Source organism: Fringilla coelebs (genome assembly GCF_963513975.1).
Source record: "Fringilla coelebs genome assembly, chromosome: 2".
In the NCBI taxonomy this organism is placed as follows: Eukaryota; Metazoa; Chordata; class Aves; order Passeriformes; family Fringillidae; genus Fringilla; species Fringilla coelebs.
In genome coordinates, this window is record NC_140029.1 from 100,721,795 (window position 1) to 100,741,122 (window position 19,328).

The 19,328-nt window shown below is 43.8% G+C and overlaps 1 protein-coding gene across 2 annotated transcripts; it reads right to left on the minus strand.

The window, feature by feature from the left end:
* Positions 1-2,698: 2,698 nt before the first annotated feature.
* TMEM45A (transmembrane protein 45A) lies at positions 2,699-14,261 on the minus strand (the record flags this gene model as incomplete). Of its 2 annotated transcripts, XM_084227104.1 has the most annotated exons (6): positions 2,699-5,354; positions 5,877-5,975; positions 7,856-8,001; positions 10,129-10,313; positions 11,929-12,141; positions 14,072-14,261. In XM_084227104.1, the coding sequence occupies 5 exons, from the start codon at positions 14,259-14,261 to the stop codon at positions 5,882-5,884; spliced, it is 828 nt and encodes a 275-aa protein (XP_084083230.1). In that variant the 3' UTR covers positions 2,699-5,354; positions 5,877-5,881. The 2 variants fall into 2 exon arrangements, with proteins under 2 accessions (XP_084083230.1, XP_084083229.1); XM_084227103.1 differs by having other exon boundaries at positions 2,699-5,975.
* Between the last annotated feature and the right edge of the window lie 5,067 nt (positions 14,262-19,328).

A 19,328-nucleotide genomic window follows, 5' to 3' on the forward strand; every position in this document is an offset into this window, starting at 1 on the left:
AGCTGGGAGTGCAGGGTGGCAGCAAACAGCACCGGGGGCCACCAAAGCCTTCCACTGCCCAAGGTGCCACACTGCAGCTCCCCCCCATGCCAGGGAATGGGGAGCTTCCTTGGAGAGGGGCAGGCACGGGGCTCTGTGGGGCAGGAGAGCCATGTGAGGGGCTGGTGGCACAGCTCCAGTGGCCCCAGCGTGCATCCCATGGCCGGGAATCCCCTGGGCTTGGGAGAAATTGCAGGTTTGGCTGGGCAAGCCCTGGGAGCACGAAGGCTGCGTGGGCCAGCTCTCCCGCTGCTGCCAAACTGTGAAAGCAACAATGCTCAGCTGGACAGAAACATCTCCTCCTCATTCTGCGCACAGAGAATGCTTTGGAGCCTTGAAATGTTAATTACTTTACAGCCTCCTGCCATAAGCAGTTTGCTTTTCTGCTGTTTAAAGGGATAAGGATGTAAAACTGGATCTAAGAGAGAGACAGGAAGATGCTCATCCCTGAGCAGGATTCTTACAGACAAAACAGAATACAAGTGTAATTTGGCTCTTGAAGATGGGGAAACTGAGGCCCAGAACAGTTCAGTGACATTAAGCTCCATCCAGCTTTGCTAAAACTCAGGCTGAGGTTTGTGGTATACTGAAAGCATACCCAGCTACTGAATCACAGGTCTGAGTCCTTTGCTAATAGAAATACTGCTTAGATCTTTGCAGGTATTTTTAAATGACAAAATAGGAAAGAAAGCATCATTCATTCTCATGGTTACTTACACTGCCCTTCCCATTCAATGGAAAGAGCATCCCTGCTTCTTTCCTTTACATGGCCAAGATCATCAAGGATATCTTTGACCAGAATGTTGAGTTTAGATATACAAAATACTAAGAGTCCAAAACTTTGGGTTGCAAGCCCAGCTTTGCAAATGGGAGACAGTTTGTCAGCTGGGAAGTTGCAGTAGGATTGTGAGCAAAACTGATTGTGAATTTCTAACTTCATATCAACACTTAGTATAAAATGCAGAGAAAAAAATACTTAAGGCACCAGATGGCAAAATCAACACAAATGAATGAACACCTTTTAAAAGATGGTATACTTCAATTTATGAAAATATTGAACCCTGTTTATATGATAGAATAACAAACTGAAAGGGAACCTTAACACTTGCAAATTTGTATGTGTGATGCAGCTGCAGGGAGATAAAATCACTTTTGAGTGACTGGATATGTTTCTTCTGTTTTCCTCCATTTCTTTTAAGCCTTAATTAGAGCCAGATGTTTCTTATTTCCTTTCTTTTTTGTTTTCAAGTGTGCACAAAGCATGGTGCCAGCAGTAAACACCATCTTTGACTTTTTTTAATGTGTCAACTGCATCTGAGTCAGAGTCACAAACCAGAGTAAAATTCCAGCAAAGCGGTGCAGGCTTTCCCTCCTACAGTCATTCCTACTGGAAGATTGGTATTGCTGTTTCCTGAGGCACAGGAGCCATAAAAATCCCACCATGTGTCTGAGAACCTTGCCCCTGGTAAATAACACCGGAGGCAGGAGGCTGGAATGCCGTGTGCCATGAACACAGCTGCCCCTCCCATGCTCTTCAGGGTGCTGGGAGTGATTTCTTGTTGCTTAATTGCTGTTCAGCTATATGGATCTGCAGCCTGTTTTCCACTTCTTCCTTCTCCTCCTCAGGGAGGCAGGGGCTCATAACCACAGCATAGAGGCAAAACCATTTCTGCTCCAATTTCATGCCTTTATTGTACCCTTATGTGGATCTCTGAGCTGCCATCTCTGGCAGAGTGTTTTGTCAGTAAATGGCAGAAGTCTATAGGTGAGAGATTCCTTTCTAAACTAAATTCTTAGTATTGCTTAGTATTTATAATTATGGTTTTCATCTACTTTTCTAAACGTGTTTTCATTCTGAGAAACGTATCGAATATACAGATCCAGGAACTGCAACAGTTACCTAGCAAAGAGGTAGAAATTAGTGTTCAAAAAAAGTCATCTGAGGACAAGTTATTCCTTATTTGACAACTATTTTGAGCAAGCACATATTGCACCTAGAATAGATTTTAAGGACAAGTTTTTCTGGCAGTTTTCCAGTTGTCTTTCTCCCTTTTAACAGATGTGCTCTTTGTTGCTCAGTCCCTGGGAGTGAGGCTCCCTTCCACTACTGCACATGCCAAAGATCTTTTTGGATAAAAAACTGTTCTGTTCTCTTCCACCAAATTTTGTACCAGCAAATCCTACCCCAACTGCTGCTTGGAGGAACTGAAACATATTGAGGAAGAGTACCTGATTCAGGAACTTGATCCACTGAAGTTTTTTAGTGCCTAAGTTTTAACGATGAGTGAACCTGGAGGATTCAAATTCCTTGCTGTCACATTTGCTCTTCGTTCATGCCATGTTTAGTTACAAGAGAAAAAATAATTTAAATAATACAGTTAAATAATACATTTAAACAACTTAAATAGAACAAACATCATGGTTTCTAATGACAAGGTAGTACTGACCTTTCTTGAATTAAATTGCAACATGTTCAAATGTCTGGATGTGTTATAAGAGTAACCTGTTTATCCCACCCCATCCTGTCCCATAAATGGTTACATTTTTTTTCCCCTGAAAATATGACAGACATCTCACATTAATAAATCCATTTTATTTAAATAAAATTACAGGTGTATTTTGTCTAATAAAAACTAACATATAGTTTTTCAAAGGCACCAATATTTTAAAATAATTTATATTTTCTTGAGAGCAGCTTCCTTTTTCTGAGTGGTGTTTGTAAACTTGTTGGACTTCCCTCCCCTCATTCAACTCAATACCTGCTGCTTGTGAAATGATGAAGGCTGTACCTTTTTCATTGTGGTAGATGCCCCACTGTTCCTGGGCATCTCTTTAGAGCACAGGAGAATGGGTCAGGTGTGCCATGTAGCAAAACCTCGCTCTGAAATAGGGTGTTCCTCTCCTTTGTGGCACCATGCACTTGTCACAGGCACAAACCCCTGCTATGACACTCACTTTCCATGTACTGTAAGTATTAAAAATTAAATTCCAAAACCTACTGTTTCTTTGAGACTTCAGGATCTGTTTTTCCTTGCATTTCTCCAAGCTTGATGATGCAGTGCCATATCTCCTAATGTGAGGAGAGAGCCTTTTGCACAAAGCCTGCCCTACAGTTCTGGGTCAGACTGCATCAGCCTCCAGTCTGGGCTTCTTTAGAGGTGTCTTTGCTAAGCAGGGTTGCACCAAAACCAGCAGATGTGTGTTGGGCTTATTCCTCCAGTTCTGTGTCATTTACAGGAGATTCACAGCAGGGACACAGAGGGAGGTGCAGGTGATACCTCTCAGCAGGCCAAATCCTGCTCAGTTTTTCCCCAAAAAGAGCCAGCTCTACAGCCACTGCTGGAAAAGGACAGAGCCAGAGTCCCCAGCTCCTCCCCACGGGAGGAGCAGCATCAGGCAGCCACTCTCTGTCCAATGAGTTCAAGTACTGTCACTTTTTGCTTCTGTAAAAGCAGGGAATTGTTTTCAAAAGGAGATTTTGCTAAGCACCTTCCATGTGCACAGCTGGCCCGTGAGGTTCACTTCATCAATTGATTTTAAAATTGTAACAGACTTCTGTAATAATCCCCAAGTTCTCTTTGATGCACAGCCATTGTCTTCTCTGCCCAGCACTACAGAAGCTTTGTAGCTCAACCATTCTAACAGGAAAAAGGATCTGCCCTTAAAAAAAAAATCCCCACAATTTAGAGACAACTGTGATGTGGTGCAATGAAGGTAAGATCCAAACAGGAATACACTTGGCAAATGTATCCCTGCTGCAAGTAACAGGCAAGCTCCTCAGGGAAGCCCTGGATCTTCCTTCTACAGAAAATCTGATTTTAATGGAACCACAGTAACCAAACTCCAGTCTTAGATTTGCAGAGTGGAGTAAATAGAATTATTTCAGAGTTTGTAGTAAGACCACTGTAAAGCTGAGACACAGAGCTACAAATATACCATACCAATACCTATCTTACAAGAATGTCCCGGGCTTTACTAAGGTTTGTGACAGGCTTTACTAAAGTTTGCCAAAATCTCCAAGAGCCCTCAGAGAAAGGCATTGGAAAAGGGCCAAGAATTACTAAGGAAAGCAGTGATCTTTGGCTAGCAATGTGCAATTTCCTCCTTGACATTTGTAAATGTAGAAACGAATGAGAGCCATCTACTTTTGCTTCCCTAAGATTCATCTGGATAATCTGACACCTGGTTACAGGTGTTACTTCACAATACTTGGCAAACACCTAAAATTATTTTTAAAATTAACAACTGAAGTCTTCTAAGAAGACATACAAAAGCTCAGACAGTTTATTGTGCTCTTCATCCTGCTCAGGTTATCTCTTTGGTTTAGAGATGCAGCACCTTAATATTTACACGGTATTAAATGTATTTATCAAGAAAAGCAGTGAAGTTTGCAGTTTGCATTGGTCCTGCCTCTGAGAAGCAAAGCAGTTTCTGATGATCTCCTTCAGAATAAACAACACCACTGATTTTAGAAAGGCACTGACAAAACTGACAGAGTAAAATGCAACATTAACAGCACGTGCAGCTTAGAAAGGTTCTCCTTGAAAAAGGGGAGATAAAAGGTAGATCTTAAAAGTGAAGTAAATATTTATACTGTATTGAAGGTAAAGAAGGATTTTTTGGGTCTTGGGATCCCTCTGAGGTACAAACTATATTATTAGCTAGCTTTTTTAAGCAATCATTTTGCTGCCATTGGTAATGACCACTATGCTTTTAACTAGGTCAGTTTGCATGGAGCAAATGAATGCAATTAAAAGTGGTGTTATTAATTTTTCAATTCTCTCACTGATGTTGGCAGCTGGGTATGGAGCTACTGAGAAGACAACATCTGCCCTCTCCCTGCTCACTGTGCAGCACTGTGCAGGCTGCCTGGTGACTGAAGGGTGATACAGGGAAAGGGATGCAAAACCATCTCATCCTGCCCACAGAGCGGAATTACCCACTCCTGACTCAGGTGGTGGGTCACATGTCTGCTCTGAATCCTGCAGAAAACCACCAAATTCCACCTGAGCAAAGGAAATAGCTTTGGGAAAGAAACTGGTTTTGCAGTTAGGTGCTGCCTGACTGGACACCCCTCAGCCTTTCTGGAAAAGAAATTGTTCCAGGGAAGGCAGGGTCACTTTCACTGCCTTGAAAAGTCAAAGGAGAGCAAAGAGACAGGACTGTCTAGGCACAAGCACAAACAACCACACTGGGTTTTGATCACCATACACATCTTTGGTCCTCCTGCCAGGTTTGGTGGTGTCTCTGGGGGGGAAAACACACTGCACACTCTTCAGTGAACCACTCAGTGGGTTCACAGTGAGAAGTTCTTCCTGTTTAACATAAAGCCACAAGGAGAGACACAAAATTGTTACACAGAACAGCTGCAAGACTGTGGTTTCTTTCTCTTGTTCTACTGTTATCCAGGTCTGCACAGTTATTTATCCACAGGTACTTGCAGGGCAACCAACACACCTATTTAGACACCCTGATTATGGAAACTTCATTTCCAGCAGTGGCTGAAAAACATTTAGCTTAGCTTTTAATAAGGCAAACATACAGACTTCACTGTGCCACCTCATCCACATCAAGTCTGTCTAATACTAGTCTGATTTTGTGTGAAGCAATGCACTAGTGCAACCACCACGAATCAATATCAAGCTTACTCTTCACAAAAAACAAAAACAAAAAAAAAAAAAAAAAACCCAAACAACTTTGTAGATGTAGACCTTTAAGGGGATTGATATTTGCAAAGCCAGTCATAGTAAAGAATGGATAAGATGGCAAAAAAAAAATGTAGAAATGAGGTATCAATTAGCCTAATGGTTGGAGTGGGCAAACTGGTCAAGACATACTCATGCTAAATTTCTTCATCTGACTCATGGTCTCGTTCAGATGTTTTCAGTAAACCCATTTCCATGGACTGGGACTGCTTAACCTTCGAACGGACCGCCCTGGAAACAACAAAAAAAGATGTCAATGGTAACTCAAAAGCTCATCTGATCATTTTTTACATGGTAAAATCCTGCTTAACTCTGGTATCTCATCAGCTCTCAGGGTCTCTCTCTGGTCACAGTGACCCCAAGATAGGTTAGAAAGTCTCTTTTCCCAGCCCAGTGGTCAAAGAAGGGGTCAGGGCTCTTCAGTTCTCAGTCTCAATGTTGTTTATTGTTCCTTATCTACAAAATTTATTGTTCCTTATCTACAAAGGTCACTCAGCAAGACAGACAAAGGCACTCTGCCTACCCTAGGGCCATGTTATCTTTTTATACTAAAAACTATATGTACAGTATTTACAATTACTCTCCAATACCTATCACCTATGTTAGACAGTGAGCTTCTACTCTAAACCAATCTAAAAGTGTCACCATCACAGCAGAAGATGGAGGCCAAGAAGAAAAAGGAGAAAGGCTGGACATGCCCAGATTCCTCCATCTTGCCCCCTGAACCCCCATTCTAAAAACCCCAAAAAATCTATTTTTCACCTTGATAAATTCACTATCATTCTACTTAAACTTTTGTGGCTTGTAATCCTTCATATAAGGATTACAATATAATCCTATATGTTTTTTCCAAGGGCTAAATCAAAGGCACAGGGGTCTTGGGCTCTGTGCCAAGGTCTCTGAGCCCCCTGCCAGGGTCTCGAGCCCTCCAGGGCAGCCAGAGGAATTTCCTGGGTTCCCACAATCATCGAGTTAGGATGACTCATTCTGTGATTCTGTGGTTAGGAAGTGCTGCCTTTACTGATCTGTCCTGACTGTACAGCTTGCAAGCTCTTGTTCCTATGGCCATATCCCAGAGCACTTCAAACACACCTCAGTGAACCCTCCAGAAGGTTTAGTGTCATGCAGGAGCTGCGCACACTTGGGAAGGGACCATAAAGCTGTGAGAAAGAGTCTGGCCAAACTACCCTCAGAGGGGAACTCTGCCAGTGTGCCATGATCAGCCTTCTCTGAGGCTTCATCTGAGGCTGCAGCAGCAGCCACTGGTCCCAGCATCAGAAGGGACCTGAGATTGCTGCCACCTTCTCAAGAGCTGCCCCTCTTTATACAGCAAAGAAGTTACCCAGCCTCGAGTGCTGGTGCCTTTCAGACTGAGACACAAAAAGAACTGGTGCCTCAGTGCAATCAAGACTGGAAGAACTCTGTATTTACCATGATTAAATAGGGCTATTGGGATGGTAGGGACATAGCAAGGGGTGAGAAGCATGTCTAGGACACTGCAGGAGAACCTTGGTAAGGTCCTGTGGACAGAAGTTGATCATATTCTGTGATCTGATGGCAGAGGCATTTTTACAGCCAAATTAACACTGCAGCTGGAATTTTGTCAGAATTAGCACTGGGCAGCGAGGAAAAGGGCTAACTCTAGACAATTAGGGAGTGAAAATGACCAGTGAAAAAGAAACCAGGTTTGATCACAGGAAATTTCTAGCAAGGAGTTCTGTGTAATAATCTTCACAGTGAAGTCAGGAAGCCTGCTCTCTAAGCCACTTAAAATTAGCAGAGATGAGCAGCTGGAGTGTGCAGGTAAAAAAATCTCCTACTTCTGACTTTATATGCACTTAAAATGTGGAAGACTATTGATGCTCATTTTATGTGAGAAGCATTATGCTATGCTATCAGAGCTGTATTTATGGATGCATTTTTCCCCCTTTTTACTGAAGCAATGTCATGTGCTTTTCATTGATTACTAATAATTATTTTTATTTTACCTTGCAAGACAATTACTTACTTCATAGAAACCTTATCATTTGCCAGCGAAACTTTTCTAAAATAAACCTCCTAATAGACTACATAGACAAGTCACCAAAGTTTCAGTGCTTCAAGTAACTTACCAGCTGACAATTGTGTAATTCACTGCAAGTATAAGAAAAGCAAAAGCATAATGCCAGCAGTAGCACATGGTCAGGAACATCATGTTAGTGTGATCTGTCTGATTCCACTCTGGGCTTCCATTTGGAGGATAAAGCACAAAGCCAATCTGTAATAAAATAAAAGAGATTTAGAACATGTCATTTGATGAGCATCCTGTGCCATATCCTGTTTTATGCTACCCATCACAAGGCAGACATTTAATTTTCTTATGGTGTTGCTTACTTTGTGTTTACTATTAAAAATAAAAATTGTAGTCAGTCTCAGGTGTGATGGAACACTTTAAACAGCTCTGTGCAAAAATGCCTTTGAAGATAAAGGGACAGTCCCACTGCTCTTGCCCAGAAAATGAAGGAGCTGCCCAACAGCCCAGCCCTGCAACCATCACAGTTATGCACTGTAAGGAGAGGGGCTGGTGCTCAGCCCTCTGTGCTCTGAACTGAAATCACCTCATGGCTCAGAAAACCTGCCTGGCCATTTGCACTGCCTCCCTTCTTCCCAGCAGTGCCTGGGAATGCATTACATGGCTGGGAAGATGAATAATCAATGAACAAATAAAGGGGAGACACAGTCCTATTTCTTCTGGGCCATCCAAGGGAAAGGTCAGAAACTGAATAAAAATGGAGCTTCCTCATGCAAGACTGTAAGTTCATGTGGAATACATAGCTGATTCATTTACTCAGAGCTGGGAAAGATCAGATTCATATTTGTGCATTAAATGGGAAAATGGTTAATCCTGTGGCTATGCAGGGTTTGCATGACAAACACCAAGGCTCTGCACTGCTCAGTACTATTCAAAGTCCTCACTCAGCAGTTTAGCTGGGAATTTAGAAACTGGGAAGAGGAGAAGAAGAAGGAGGGGAGTGAATTTTGCATTTCCATGCAGAGAATTCAATGAATGAGGGTGTTGATGATGCAGAAAGAAAGTCCCTTTACCTTTTACAAATTTCCTGTGCTGCAGCCAGTGTGTGGTTTTCAGTCACACAGATGGTTGAAGTCTGATGCGGGTGTGAAAAAAGCCACACTTAAATTTCTTCTATTTTTAGTACTTCAATTTTTACTTTGAAACAAAACCCACATTGTCTCTAGAGCTAAAGAAATAATCTGTTCTAAAATTAGATTAGGCAGAAAACAATGAATAAATGGTTGCATCTATTCCTCCTGTTTAAAGCTTCTTAAATCACAGGCTGGAAGTTTGCAAACAAGAAAATAAAACAAGAAAATGAAACAGCAAGTGCTGTAGCATCACATTCTTGAGTTCACTTATAGAAAAATACAGCCAGTTCTGAGGTCTGTCTCCATGCCAGAGAAAGCATTTAAATATTTGATTTGGTGCTGAGTGTCCAGTTTTCCTAAGAAACAGCAAACATTTTTATTCATCTTGTCTGGCCAGCACAGAAAAAAGGGAAGCCAGTCTAGACATGCCGGAAGGAAAAATCATTGGAGTGACCTCAATTCCCCACTATAAGATGAAACACACATCAGCACCAGCTCTCCTATTTCTGTTACAAACTCCTAGCAGCTCCTTAAATCTGTCCCCTGTTCTGACAGCAGAGTCACTGTCAAATATCTGTCATTGGATAGACTCACAAGTAACTGAGGGCACGGAAGCTGCATTTTGAAGAGTCCTTTCAGGAGCCACATCCCTGAACTATCAAAGTTTTGGCTGCTCTTTTTTCTGCTCAGCTCCCAGAGCACTAGAAGAGCAGGAGGCTTTACACCATCCAGTCTCCTAATGAGAATCTGTAACTTAAATACCTTTTGAACCTGGCAATGTCAATGAGGCCTTTGCCTCTCCTGTCTAGTACTACACTACTACTCACTGCTCCAGCAGCTGACAGTAGAGCCTCTCTTTATAAAGAACAACATATATTTCCATGCTCTAAAATCACTGCCACTTGGCTGGCAAAATGGGAACAGGATGTTACAGGGATCAGAGAGCTCTGTAATATGGAGAACTCAAGAAAAACACTTTAGCTTCTTTATTGATTCAGATAAAAGGCACTTGAAGTAAAACAGCTGCTTCTTCTTCTTCTTCTGTAAAATGGCTCTGAGAAATACTTTTATCTCTTAAAAGGAATAATTCTTTTCTGTATCTCTTTAAAGGAACTTATTTTCTGTAAGTCTTTTGAGGTCTGTGTTTAAAAGGCATATACATAACCTGTGAAACATCTGCAAAGGGTTAAATGACCAATTTTGGTGAGGAAGAAATGCCAAAGGCAGAAAAGTCGCTTACCTGCCAGAACCAGCTGCCCTGTAATATGCAGAGGCTTGTACGGAGCATCTCCAGCACAATACTGCCACGGAAAAAAACTTCCAAAAATATGCAGGCAGCAGCTCCAAAGATAGCAAATAGCAGTAACTGATGAACATGGACATCCAGCATGGCTCTCCCATGAAGATGGTAGCAGAAGAGAAAACCTGGAATAAATTGTGATCAGTTTGAGATCATTTCTTCCTTTGCAATTTCCCTGCACCTCCTTTTAGATAACAGTGAAACGTTTCTGGCATTTCTCTTTCTGCCAGTATCACCTTCACTCACACTGGCTTTAGCTAACCAGTTGTGCACCACGTCAGCTCCTACATCAAACACGTGCCTGAGCTACCGAGCACTTACCCAAAACAGGCCTTTGCTGCCATTTCCACAACATTGCTGGTAGGAAAGCTAAGATACACCTCTGCAATGCAGGATCAGGATCTGAGCAGTGTAAGGAGAGCCAAGACTGATCTTTTTGTGATCTCCTTGTAGTGTTTCAGGGAGTGAAACAAGCAGCTCCCAGAGGGTCATTCTGCGAGGCTGATTTGAGATTCCCAGACTGTCCTGGATGGCCAAGCAAATTGTATTCTATTTGCCATCTGTATGGCAGCTGTCTTCTGTTAAGTGGGCAGTTTTCCTTATCTCTTCCACACCCAATCCTCCCTCCCGGGAGACACCTGCTGATAACAGGCTATTGAATGCCACTGCATGGCTGATAAGAACTACAGCATCCCACTGGGAGATGCTCTGCCCAGAGGAGAGAGCCAAGCATTCCTACCCAGATATAACCTTGAGGTTCTGGAACACCAGAACAGCCTTTTCCACTGGATTTCCCAGAGGAGCAGCTGCCTCTTCCACTGGATCTTCAGAGGAAGACTACACCCTTCTACAGGATCCCTGCTCCAACAGAACCACACCTGACACTCCAGGAGGCTGCAGCTACAATTCCAATTGGACTGCTGCCAACACCCTGACCCACAGGGTGTCAGGTTGAGTTCTGACTCTGTCAGTGTTGTTTTGTGTTGCTGCATTGTTGTTTTTATCTGTTTATTTTCTTCCCTAATAAAGAACTGCTCTTCCTGCTCCCATATTTTTGCCTGAGAGCCCCCCTAATTTAAAATTTATAACAATTCAGAGGGAGGGAGTTTACATTTTCCATTTCAGGGGAGGCTCCTGCCTTAGCAGGCATCTGTCTTTCCAAACCAAGACACAGAGCAATGATCTATAGCCATCCAAAGTGAGAGGAATAGCAGATTTGCCTTTACAAACGAGCTGTGGGTCTGCTGGTAGATAAAACTAGCACTGGGAGATAAAAGAAACAATGGGAAGGATTCCACTGACTGATGAATGGAAAAAGATATTTGCTTTTACAAGTAAACTTTAGGTTTGCTGATAAATGAAATTAGACATTGAAAGATGAAAGAAATAATGGGGAAGAAAAACCCCTAAATTCTATAAGAATTAAAAATTAAAAGGGAGGGTTATACATTAGAGGGAAATCTTTGGTATCAGGTGTATTGGGGAGTCTGTACCTCTCCAGTACCTCAGGCAATGGGGAAAAAGAGAGGGAAATGTGCCCAGGAAATTAGGATAAAAAGGAGGCTGTGTCCTCCAAAAATCTGAGAGATCCCAGGGGAATGCCCCATGGCCTCTCCCTTTATTCAAATAAAGCCAAAAAATTACTCCTCTGTCTCCTTTTTGGACACAAACCTCTGGTGTTTGTGGAGTAATTTTCCTAACAGGATTCATGCAGACCCCTGCAGGGAGAGGGAACCTGACCTTCAATGAAGACTGCCAAGGAAAGCATCATCCTGTCCATGGCCGCCGGCAGCGCGTTGGTCCCGTGAGCCACGATGTCCACCAGCCCCGAGATGCCGTAGAAGAGGTACATGGTGGCATGCTGCCAGTTCATCAAGTGGTCCCAGTGCTGCTTCTCGTAGTTGTACAGCTTCAGGTGAGGCCCATCAGGAACAAACTGCTCAGCCACCATCCCTGTGCAGGAAACAAGAAGAAAACCCATTTGTCCTGGTGCTGAAGGTACAAAGTGATGGCAAGTCTTTACACAAACAGTAGAGGCAGCAGTGCATCCCCATGCAGAATAATGACAGTAGGTTTGGGGTTTTAGCATCCACATAATCTGGAGAGTGGAGAGCCAGGGGAAATCAGGCCTCAGCTCCACTCCTGGTGGAACTATTTGCATCTTGCAGTTTCCAGCAATGAAAATGAAAACAGCTTATTCTGTGCTGCTTTTTGTTCTTTTAAGCAATTGTTATTGTAGTAGTCCTCTGACCAAAATTTTCAGCCGCCTTCTCCAATGGTTCAAACACGAGCATAACACACGCTAAATCTCCAAAAGAAAGATTTACCATTTCAGTGCCCTGCCACATGCAGGATGACAGAGTTCAGACCCATAATTCAAAGGGGATCTTTCCCCTAAAGCCATAAAAGGAAACCCCTTCACCGTGCAGAGGTATTAGAAGTCCCATGGGAATGTACAGGGAGTTTGTATTTGAATCACTGCCCCACTCTCTCCCTTACCTTGGCCCCTCAGTGTTTTGCTAACTAGCTGAGGTACTCCAGCAAGGGAAAAGTGCTTTTAAATGCTTTAGATGATCGATGAAGTTTGGGAAGGGTTTAAAAGTTGTTCTGCTTTTAAAACTTAAAAGCTGATTACATTGTTTATAAACCATAGACCAGCATCCTGCTGTAAAAGTAGATATGCTGTAAGAGCAAGTGCAGTGTGGTTCCACCTTTATTTCCAGTTTTCTTAACATGGAATCAGCAGGTTTTACTCCTGATGCCTTTACTGTCTGTCTTAGCCAAGCGGTTTTTCCATACTTTTGATTTGTATCGGAATTTCCATATGTTAAAATAAGAATTTGTGGTTTCAAAGTGAAAATAAAAACAGTACTTAAATGTTTTAATTGCCAAACTACCTCTAGCCACAGACTGGGAGATTTGTAGGAAAGGTGTCCACAATCATGCCTCAAAATGAATGCTATTATTTAGATTTTTATCATCTTTTAATGATAAAACTGTAGACACAATATCCCGTCAGTGCTGATATATCTTAACAGAGAAGAAGTAAAAGCAAGAACAAGACTTTGTCACAGCCTGCAACTTGATTAGAAATGAGGCAACTCTGGGCATCTAAAGAAGAGCAGACAAATAGAATGTAGAAGTGCAAAAATGCTTAAAATTTAGCTATTTTTCAACTTGAGCTGCAGGTGCTGAGCTCCTCAGATCCCCTGTTGTTTAGTTTACTTACCCTCTAAAGCCAAATCACTACCACACAGCCTGCCAGGATGTAAACAAGAACTAAACACTTTCAGCCAGCTACACAGCTCCCAGAACCATCCCAGTGGGTTTGCACCAGGCCTGGACACAAACAACTCCCCACGCCCCATCACAACAGTCCTGCAGCAATAAGATCTGGAGTTCAGTCTTTTTGCATGAATATTTTCACTTTTGACTGAGATTAATCAAAAAAAATCATCTGCATCATTTACACATTTTATCAATAAATCAGTGGAGGCTTCCAACATCTGAGATGGTTGAATTCAAAATAGAAAAGCAACACCTTCATAGTCTGGCGCTCCTAAGAATGCACATGGGATTCCCTTGCCAAAATATCTTGTCTCCCTCCCTGAACAGGGAACAGTACATGAACACTGAGATGTGGTCAGGAGCAGTCAAGTGGTCAAGAGTGGTCAGGAGACCTCACAGAAGCTCCAGAAGAGCACTGAGGATGGAAACCACGTTATGGCCACAGCTGGGTAATTACCAGCAGCAGCAGCCCCACCACTTCTCAGTGGTTAAAGGGCAAAAGAGCAGAACAAAAGGAGATTCAATTTATCAGAGAACAAAATTTAAAGCAAAAAGTGTTGGAAGGCACAGGCTGCCCTTAGTCCACCTCACTTACCAATGAGGGCAAAGACAGCTTTGATGATGCCCTCCACAAACTCCAGGCGCTGGAATCCTGCCCTGGAACCAAGGTAGCAAGCGTTCTTGTTCTTTCGACAGGCGTACTTCAGTGGATACTTCACTGACCACCACAAGCCAAAGAGAAGGAAAAAGCTTCCAGGGAGGGCATGCCCTTTGAAATTGCCCATGGTTTTCTGCTAGGCAATACCTGAGGGAGAAACAAACAGAGACCGATCATGGGAATAGTGGGAGAATTCTGTGGGTTATCATTCTAAAATATCTCCTTGCACAGGTCAAACGGGTGTCACTGAATTGAGTAGTCACAGTTAATTTTAAAATAAATTTGGGTACTTCTCTTCCCAGCCAGTCTCCCCAGTTTCACAGCTTTGCAGAAGCAGCAGAGCAGCTGACCTGAAATGCAGAGCTGGCAGTCTTCAGGGCAGGAGGAGGAAAAGCCACGGCACACCGTGTCTTGCTGTAAAAGTTGTGCCAGTGAAAGAGAGAACCTGAAAACTCACTATATACCCATCAAATGGGTAAATATTCACTAGTAAATTGTATTTTTTAAATTTCAGTCCAGATGTCTTGTTATGATTTACAAACATGAAGTAATTCTCATTATTTTATGGGTGAATTATGCACCCACCACTAGATATATATTATCAAGTATATATTATCAAGTACATCAAGTGCACTGTGTGACAAGTTTATTACTTGGTCAGGATTATGTAGTCATTTAAAAGCAGAGCCATTCATAATCCTAGTAATTCTGGTCATCATCCCAAAATTTGGGATAGTTGCCTTTGGGCCAGTGGCTTCTTCATTAAAATGAGGGTTCTAACACTAGATTGCAATTTTTGTTTAAGATATTGTAAATTGAGTTATTGTGCCTCCTGTCCCAAAGGCATACTGGGTCTTTGCACAGGCAGCAATCCAGAATAACCACTTTAGAAGGACTGGCAGTCTGTGCTTTCTGTTATTATTGTTGCTGACTTAAAAGCTCAATTGCCCCACTGCACTGGAGTTATCTGGCTGTGAATGGAACATGGAAGCTCTAGTATATTTTTCTTTTTCATGAGTATTTCCTATGGTCAGCTCTGCATAACAAGTTTTAAACTGCAGCTTCTGGGCCATGGAGTACTTGCAGGGTTCATGTAAGGCTGTCTAGTCTGTGTGAACCCTCTCTGTTTCTGGAGGCTAAACTCCACTGAAAGCTTTACTCTTTTTTTTTTCTTTTTTTTTTTTTTTTTTTTTTTTAAGAAGAAGAGAAACTTTTCCACATGCACAGGTCCTGGAGTTCTCCTAAGACTATCCCAACTGCATGAGGAGAAGTGGCCTCTATAGCCACAAAGGAGAAGAAAAGAAAATGACTGTTCATGCATAGCATGAGGCTGGCCTGATTTAAACAGGATGCAATGCCCCCTCCTCTTCCAGAGCTGAACTCTCCCACTGTAAGGGCTGCTGAGTGGGAGAGGTGACCTTTAAAAGCTTTCCCTGGATAATACCCTGCTTACCTAATTTCTAGGGAAGCACTGGGGAAGGACAAGAGCAGAGAAGTGTGATGCTGGCTGCCCAAGCGAGCCCATTCCTGGGTGTGTCCCTGCAGGTGTGGCAGGGTCTGGTGTCTGCATGGGGAAGTTGGGAAGGAGAGTGAGAGGAGATGGGTGCATCGAGTTCAGGGAAGCAGCACAGGGGACATGAGAGACAACTCTGTGAACAAAACATAAAGGACTCCACTTGGGGTGTCTGCTGTGTGGGGAGGGCCTCCTGCAGCTGGGGGTCCAAGAGCTGGGAGAGCCTTTCTCTGCCTTCTCTGCCTCCCCCACCACCCTAAAGCTCTGCTGGGTCGATGCCTGTGTGTTTTATTTGCAGATGGGGGAAGCACTGCTCACTCTGCAGAGCCCACAGAGGTTTGGGGAGCTCAGCCCCACGGGTGGGACCCAGCCCCTGCTGTCTCAGCCCAAAGGTTCTTTCTTCATTTTGGGACACCTTTAGTTCAAAGACTCTGACCTGCCTGCACGTCCCTGCCAGTGCTCACTGGACCACTTTTTGCCTCAATAAAGGGCACTGCTAACAGCTTTAGACAGTCCTCTAAACTTTGCTTGAACCTTTAAAATACTTCTTTTGCTTTTCAAACCTTAATTTCTGAGGTTTATTAAACATGCTGGCCTGGAAGGTGCTGCTGTCTTTTCAGTCACATTGGCCTTTTCCCTTTGACTGAAAGGAAGAGGGGAGGAGAGGGGAGAGGCTTTTCCTCACCACATCTTACCTCACTGCACACAGTCCATTGACAAGACTTTATTCATTTTCATTATGATTCACCACAGGTACAAAGCAGTTCAAAAGGAACAATTTACCCTGTACTGCACATCAAAGCAAAACAATGGATTAGAAAGCTAAATGAAACCCCTGAATAACCTTCCCTTAGGAGAGTACAGCCACAGTAGGAGTGAAATGAAGAATTGTGTTGATGTCATTTGTAGTAAAACTTCAAAAGTAATTATTAATCTGTAAATTCACACCTGGGTTACCTAGATTTTTAAACACTGGAGGATTTTTCTGCACTAAATCTGGGCAAACTATCAAAAGACTTTGTTTTGAGCTATTTTTGCCTCTCAAAACAAGCAAAAAGAAGAAAAGACTGATACAGCAGCTGATGTTCCACATCCAGTGTAAACAGAATGGAACCAGAAAAATTACTTTTTTTGCTAAAGAAGTACAATCACATATTATTAGCTTTAGAGAGTGTAAACTTCAGATTGAGTTCACCCAAAGGTGTGAGGGATTATTTGTAGGATTTCTCTAGAAAGACACACATCAGTTCTGCTGGCCAGCTGTTGTGGCAAACCTTTGGAATGCTGCATCTCAACACAGCTGTTTTCAGAAAGGAGTTATACAACTTACCCTTTAAAGTTTTAGTGAACTTAAAAACATCATGACAGAGCTTGCCTTAAACTGATTAAACTTCCCAATTGATGAGTTTTCTCTTTTCAGGCCTGAGAGTTCCTTTTGGTGAATCTGGAAGTCACCTGCCATCACCCACTGCTTTGATGGGACTTAGAAGTTTTGTCTGCAGATAAACTGGGGGATGCTGCACAGTTTGGGGGCTTAGCATGAAACTGTGGATATGGTGAGGCTAAGCACAGACTCCTCAGCAGGAAAGTCTCTGTGGGGTCAGGAGATCCATCTGGGAGATGGAAGGCAGAGGTGGAATGGGAGGTGAAAGGAGAGGAGAACAATATGCTGCTGCCTTTCCACGAGGCATTCCCCTGTGCAGCCTAGGGCAAACCATCTGTCAGCTCTTCTGCACAACTTGAGAGCCAGACAGTTTGGGTACAGCAGGTGCTATTTATTGGATAAAGATGGCATCAGCATGTCCTGATAAATACCTGATAAATTTGAGGGCTTATTTTTACAGAGCCTCATCAGTCTATATCTGCAATATCAGACTGATGTTGCAGGATGTGCAAATCCAAGACCCTCTCTTTTACCCTCAGTGATTTCAGGGCCAAGGCTGTTGGCAGAGCCACAGCCATGCTCTCAGCAGCAAACATTCCTTGCTGCCCACAACCCTCCCTAGAGTTCATCATCTTAGACTGGATGTCAGGAGAAATTTCTTCACTGAAAGAACAGTCAAGCCACTGCCCAGGGAAGTGGTGGGATCATCATTCCTGGAGGTGTTTAAAAGGAATGGAGAGTGGCTCCTGGGACCTTGCTTAGTGGAGGACTTGGCAGTGCTGTGTTAATGGTTACACTCAATAATCTGAAAGGTCTTTTCCTACCTAAACAATTCTGTGATCCTGTGGTCTGCCAGAGCTGTAAGCAGAATTGACCCACAGACAGGGGCCACGAGCCCTGGCCCCAAAGCCACCCCCTCCCACCAGGTGCCACACACATTCCTTTAGCTGGTGACCTGCTTCACAACTTCAACTCTGCCCAAATCCTTCTCCTAACCCTGCCAGGCAAAGGCAGTGGTTCTGATGCCTACAAAAGGCACACAGACATCAAAAGGCACACAGCTGGCATCACAGAATCACTAGATCGGAAGAGACCTTCATGATCATAGAGTCCAGTCCAGCCCTAACACCTCAACTAAACCATGGCATTGAGTGCCACATCCAGTCTTTTTTTAAACACATCCAGGGATGGTGACTCCACCACCTCCCTGGGGAAGCCATTCCAGAATTTTATCACTCTTTCTGTAAAAAACTTTTTCCTAATATCCAGCCTATTATCCAAGCCTTGGCACAGTTTAAGACTGTGTCCTCTCATTCTGTCAGTTGTTTCTGGAGAAAGACCAACCCCCACCTGGCTCCAGCCACCCTTCAGGAAGTTGTAGGGAGCGATAAGGTCACCCCTGAGTCTCCTTTTCTCCAGGCTGAGCACCCCCAGCTCCCTCAGTCATTCCCCACTGGGTTTGTGTTCCCAGCCCCTCTCCAGCCTCGGTGCCTCCTCTGGATGTGCTCCAACGTCTCAAGGTCCTTCCCAACCTGAGGGGCCAGAACTGGACACAGCACCCGAGGTGTGGCCTCACCTGTGCCAGGTACAGGGGAAGAACGAGCTCCCTGCTCCTGCTGGCCACGCTGTTCCTGGCACAGGCCAGGAGCCATTGGCCTCCTTGGCCCCCAGGGCTCACTGCTGGCTCATGCTCATGTCAGCCAGCACCCCCAGGTCCCTTTCTGCCGGGCACTGTCCAGCCACTCTGTCCCAGCCTGTAGTGCTGCAGGGGGTTATTGTGGCCAAAACGCAGGACTCGGCACTTGGATTTATTAAACTCCATCCCACTGGACTCTGCCCATCCATCCAACCATTCCAGGTCTCTCTGCAGAGCCCTCCTACCTTCCAACAGATTGACACACACTCCCAGCTTAGTGTCATCTGCAAATTTACCAGTGAAAGGCTCAATCCCCTCACCCATGTCATCAATAAAAATATTGAACAGGACTGGCCCCAGCACAGACCCCTGAGGACACCACTGGTGCTGGCCCCAGCTGGATGCAGCACTGCTCACCACCACTCTGGGCCCATCCAGCCAGTTCCTAACCCAGCAGAGAGTGCCCTGTCCAAGCCCTGGGCTGGTGATCCTGAAACATTCTCTAGCTGCTTATAGAATTGAGTTGTCCACCTCTTCTTCCTGGTTGGGTGGATGATAACAGACTCCCAGTAGGATATCAGCCTTTTTAGCCTTCCCCTTAATTCTTACCCATAGGCAGCACCTTTATCATCATTCGTTTCAATAGCTATGGCATCCAAGG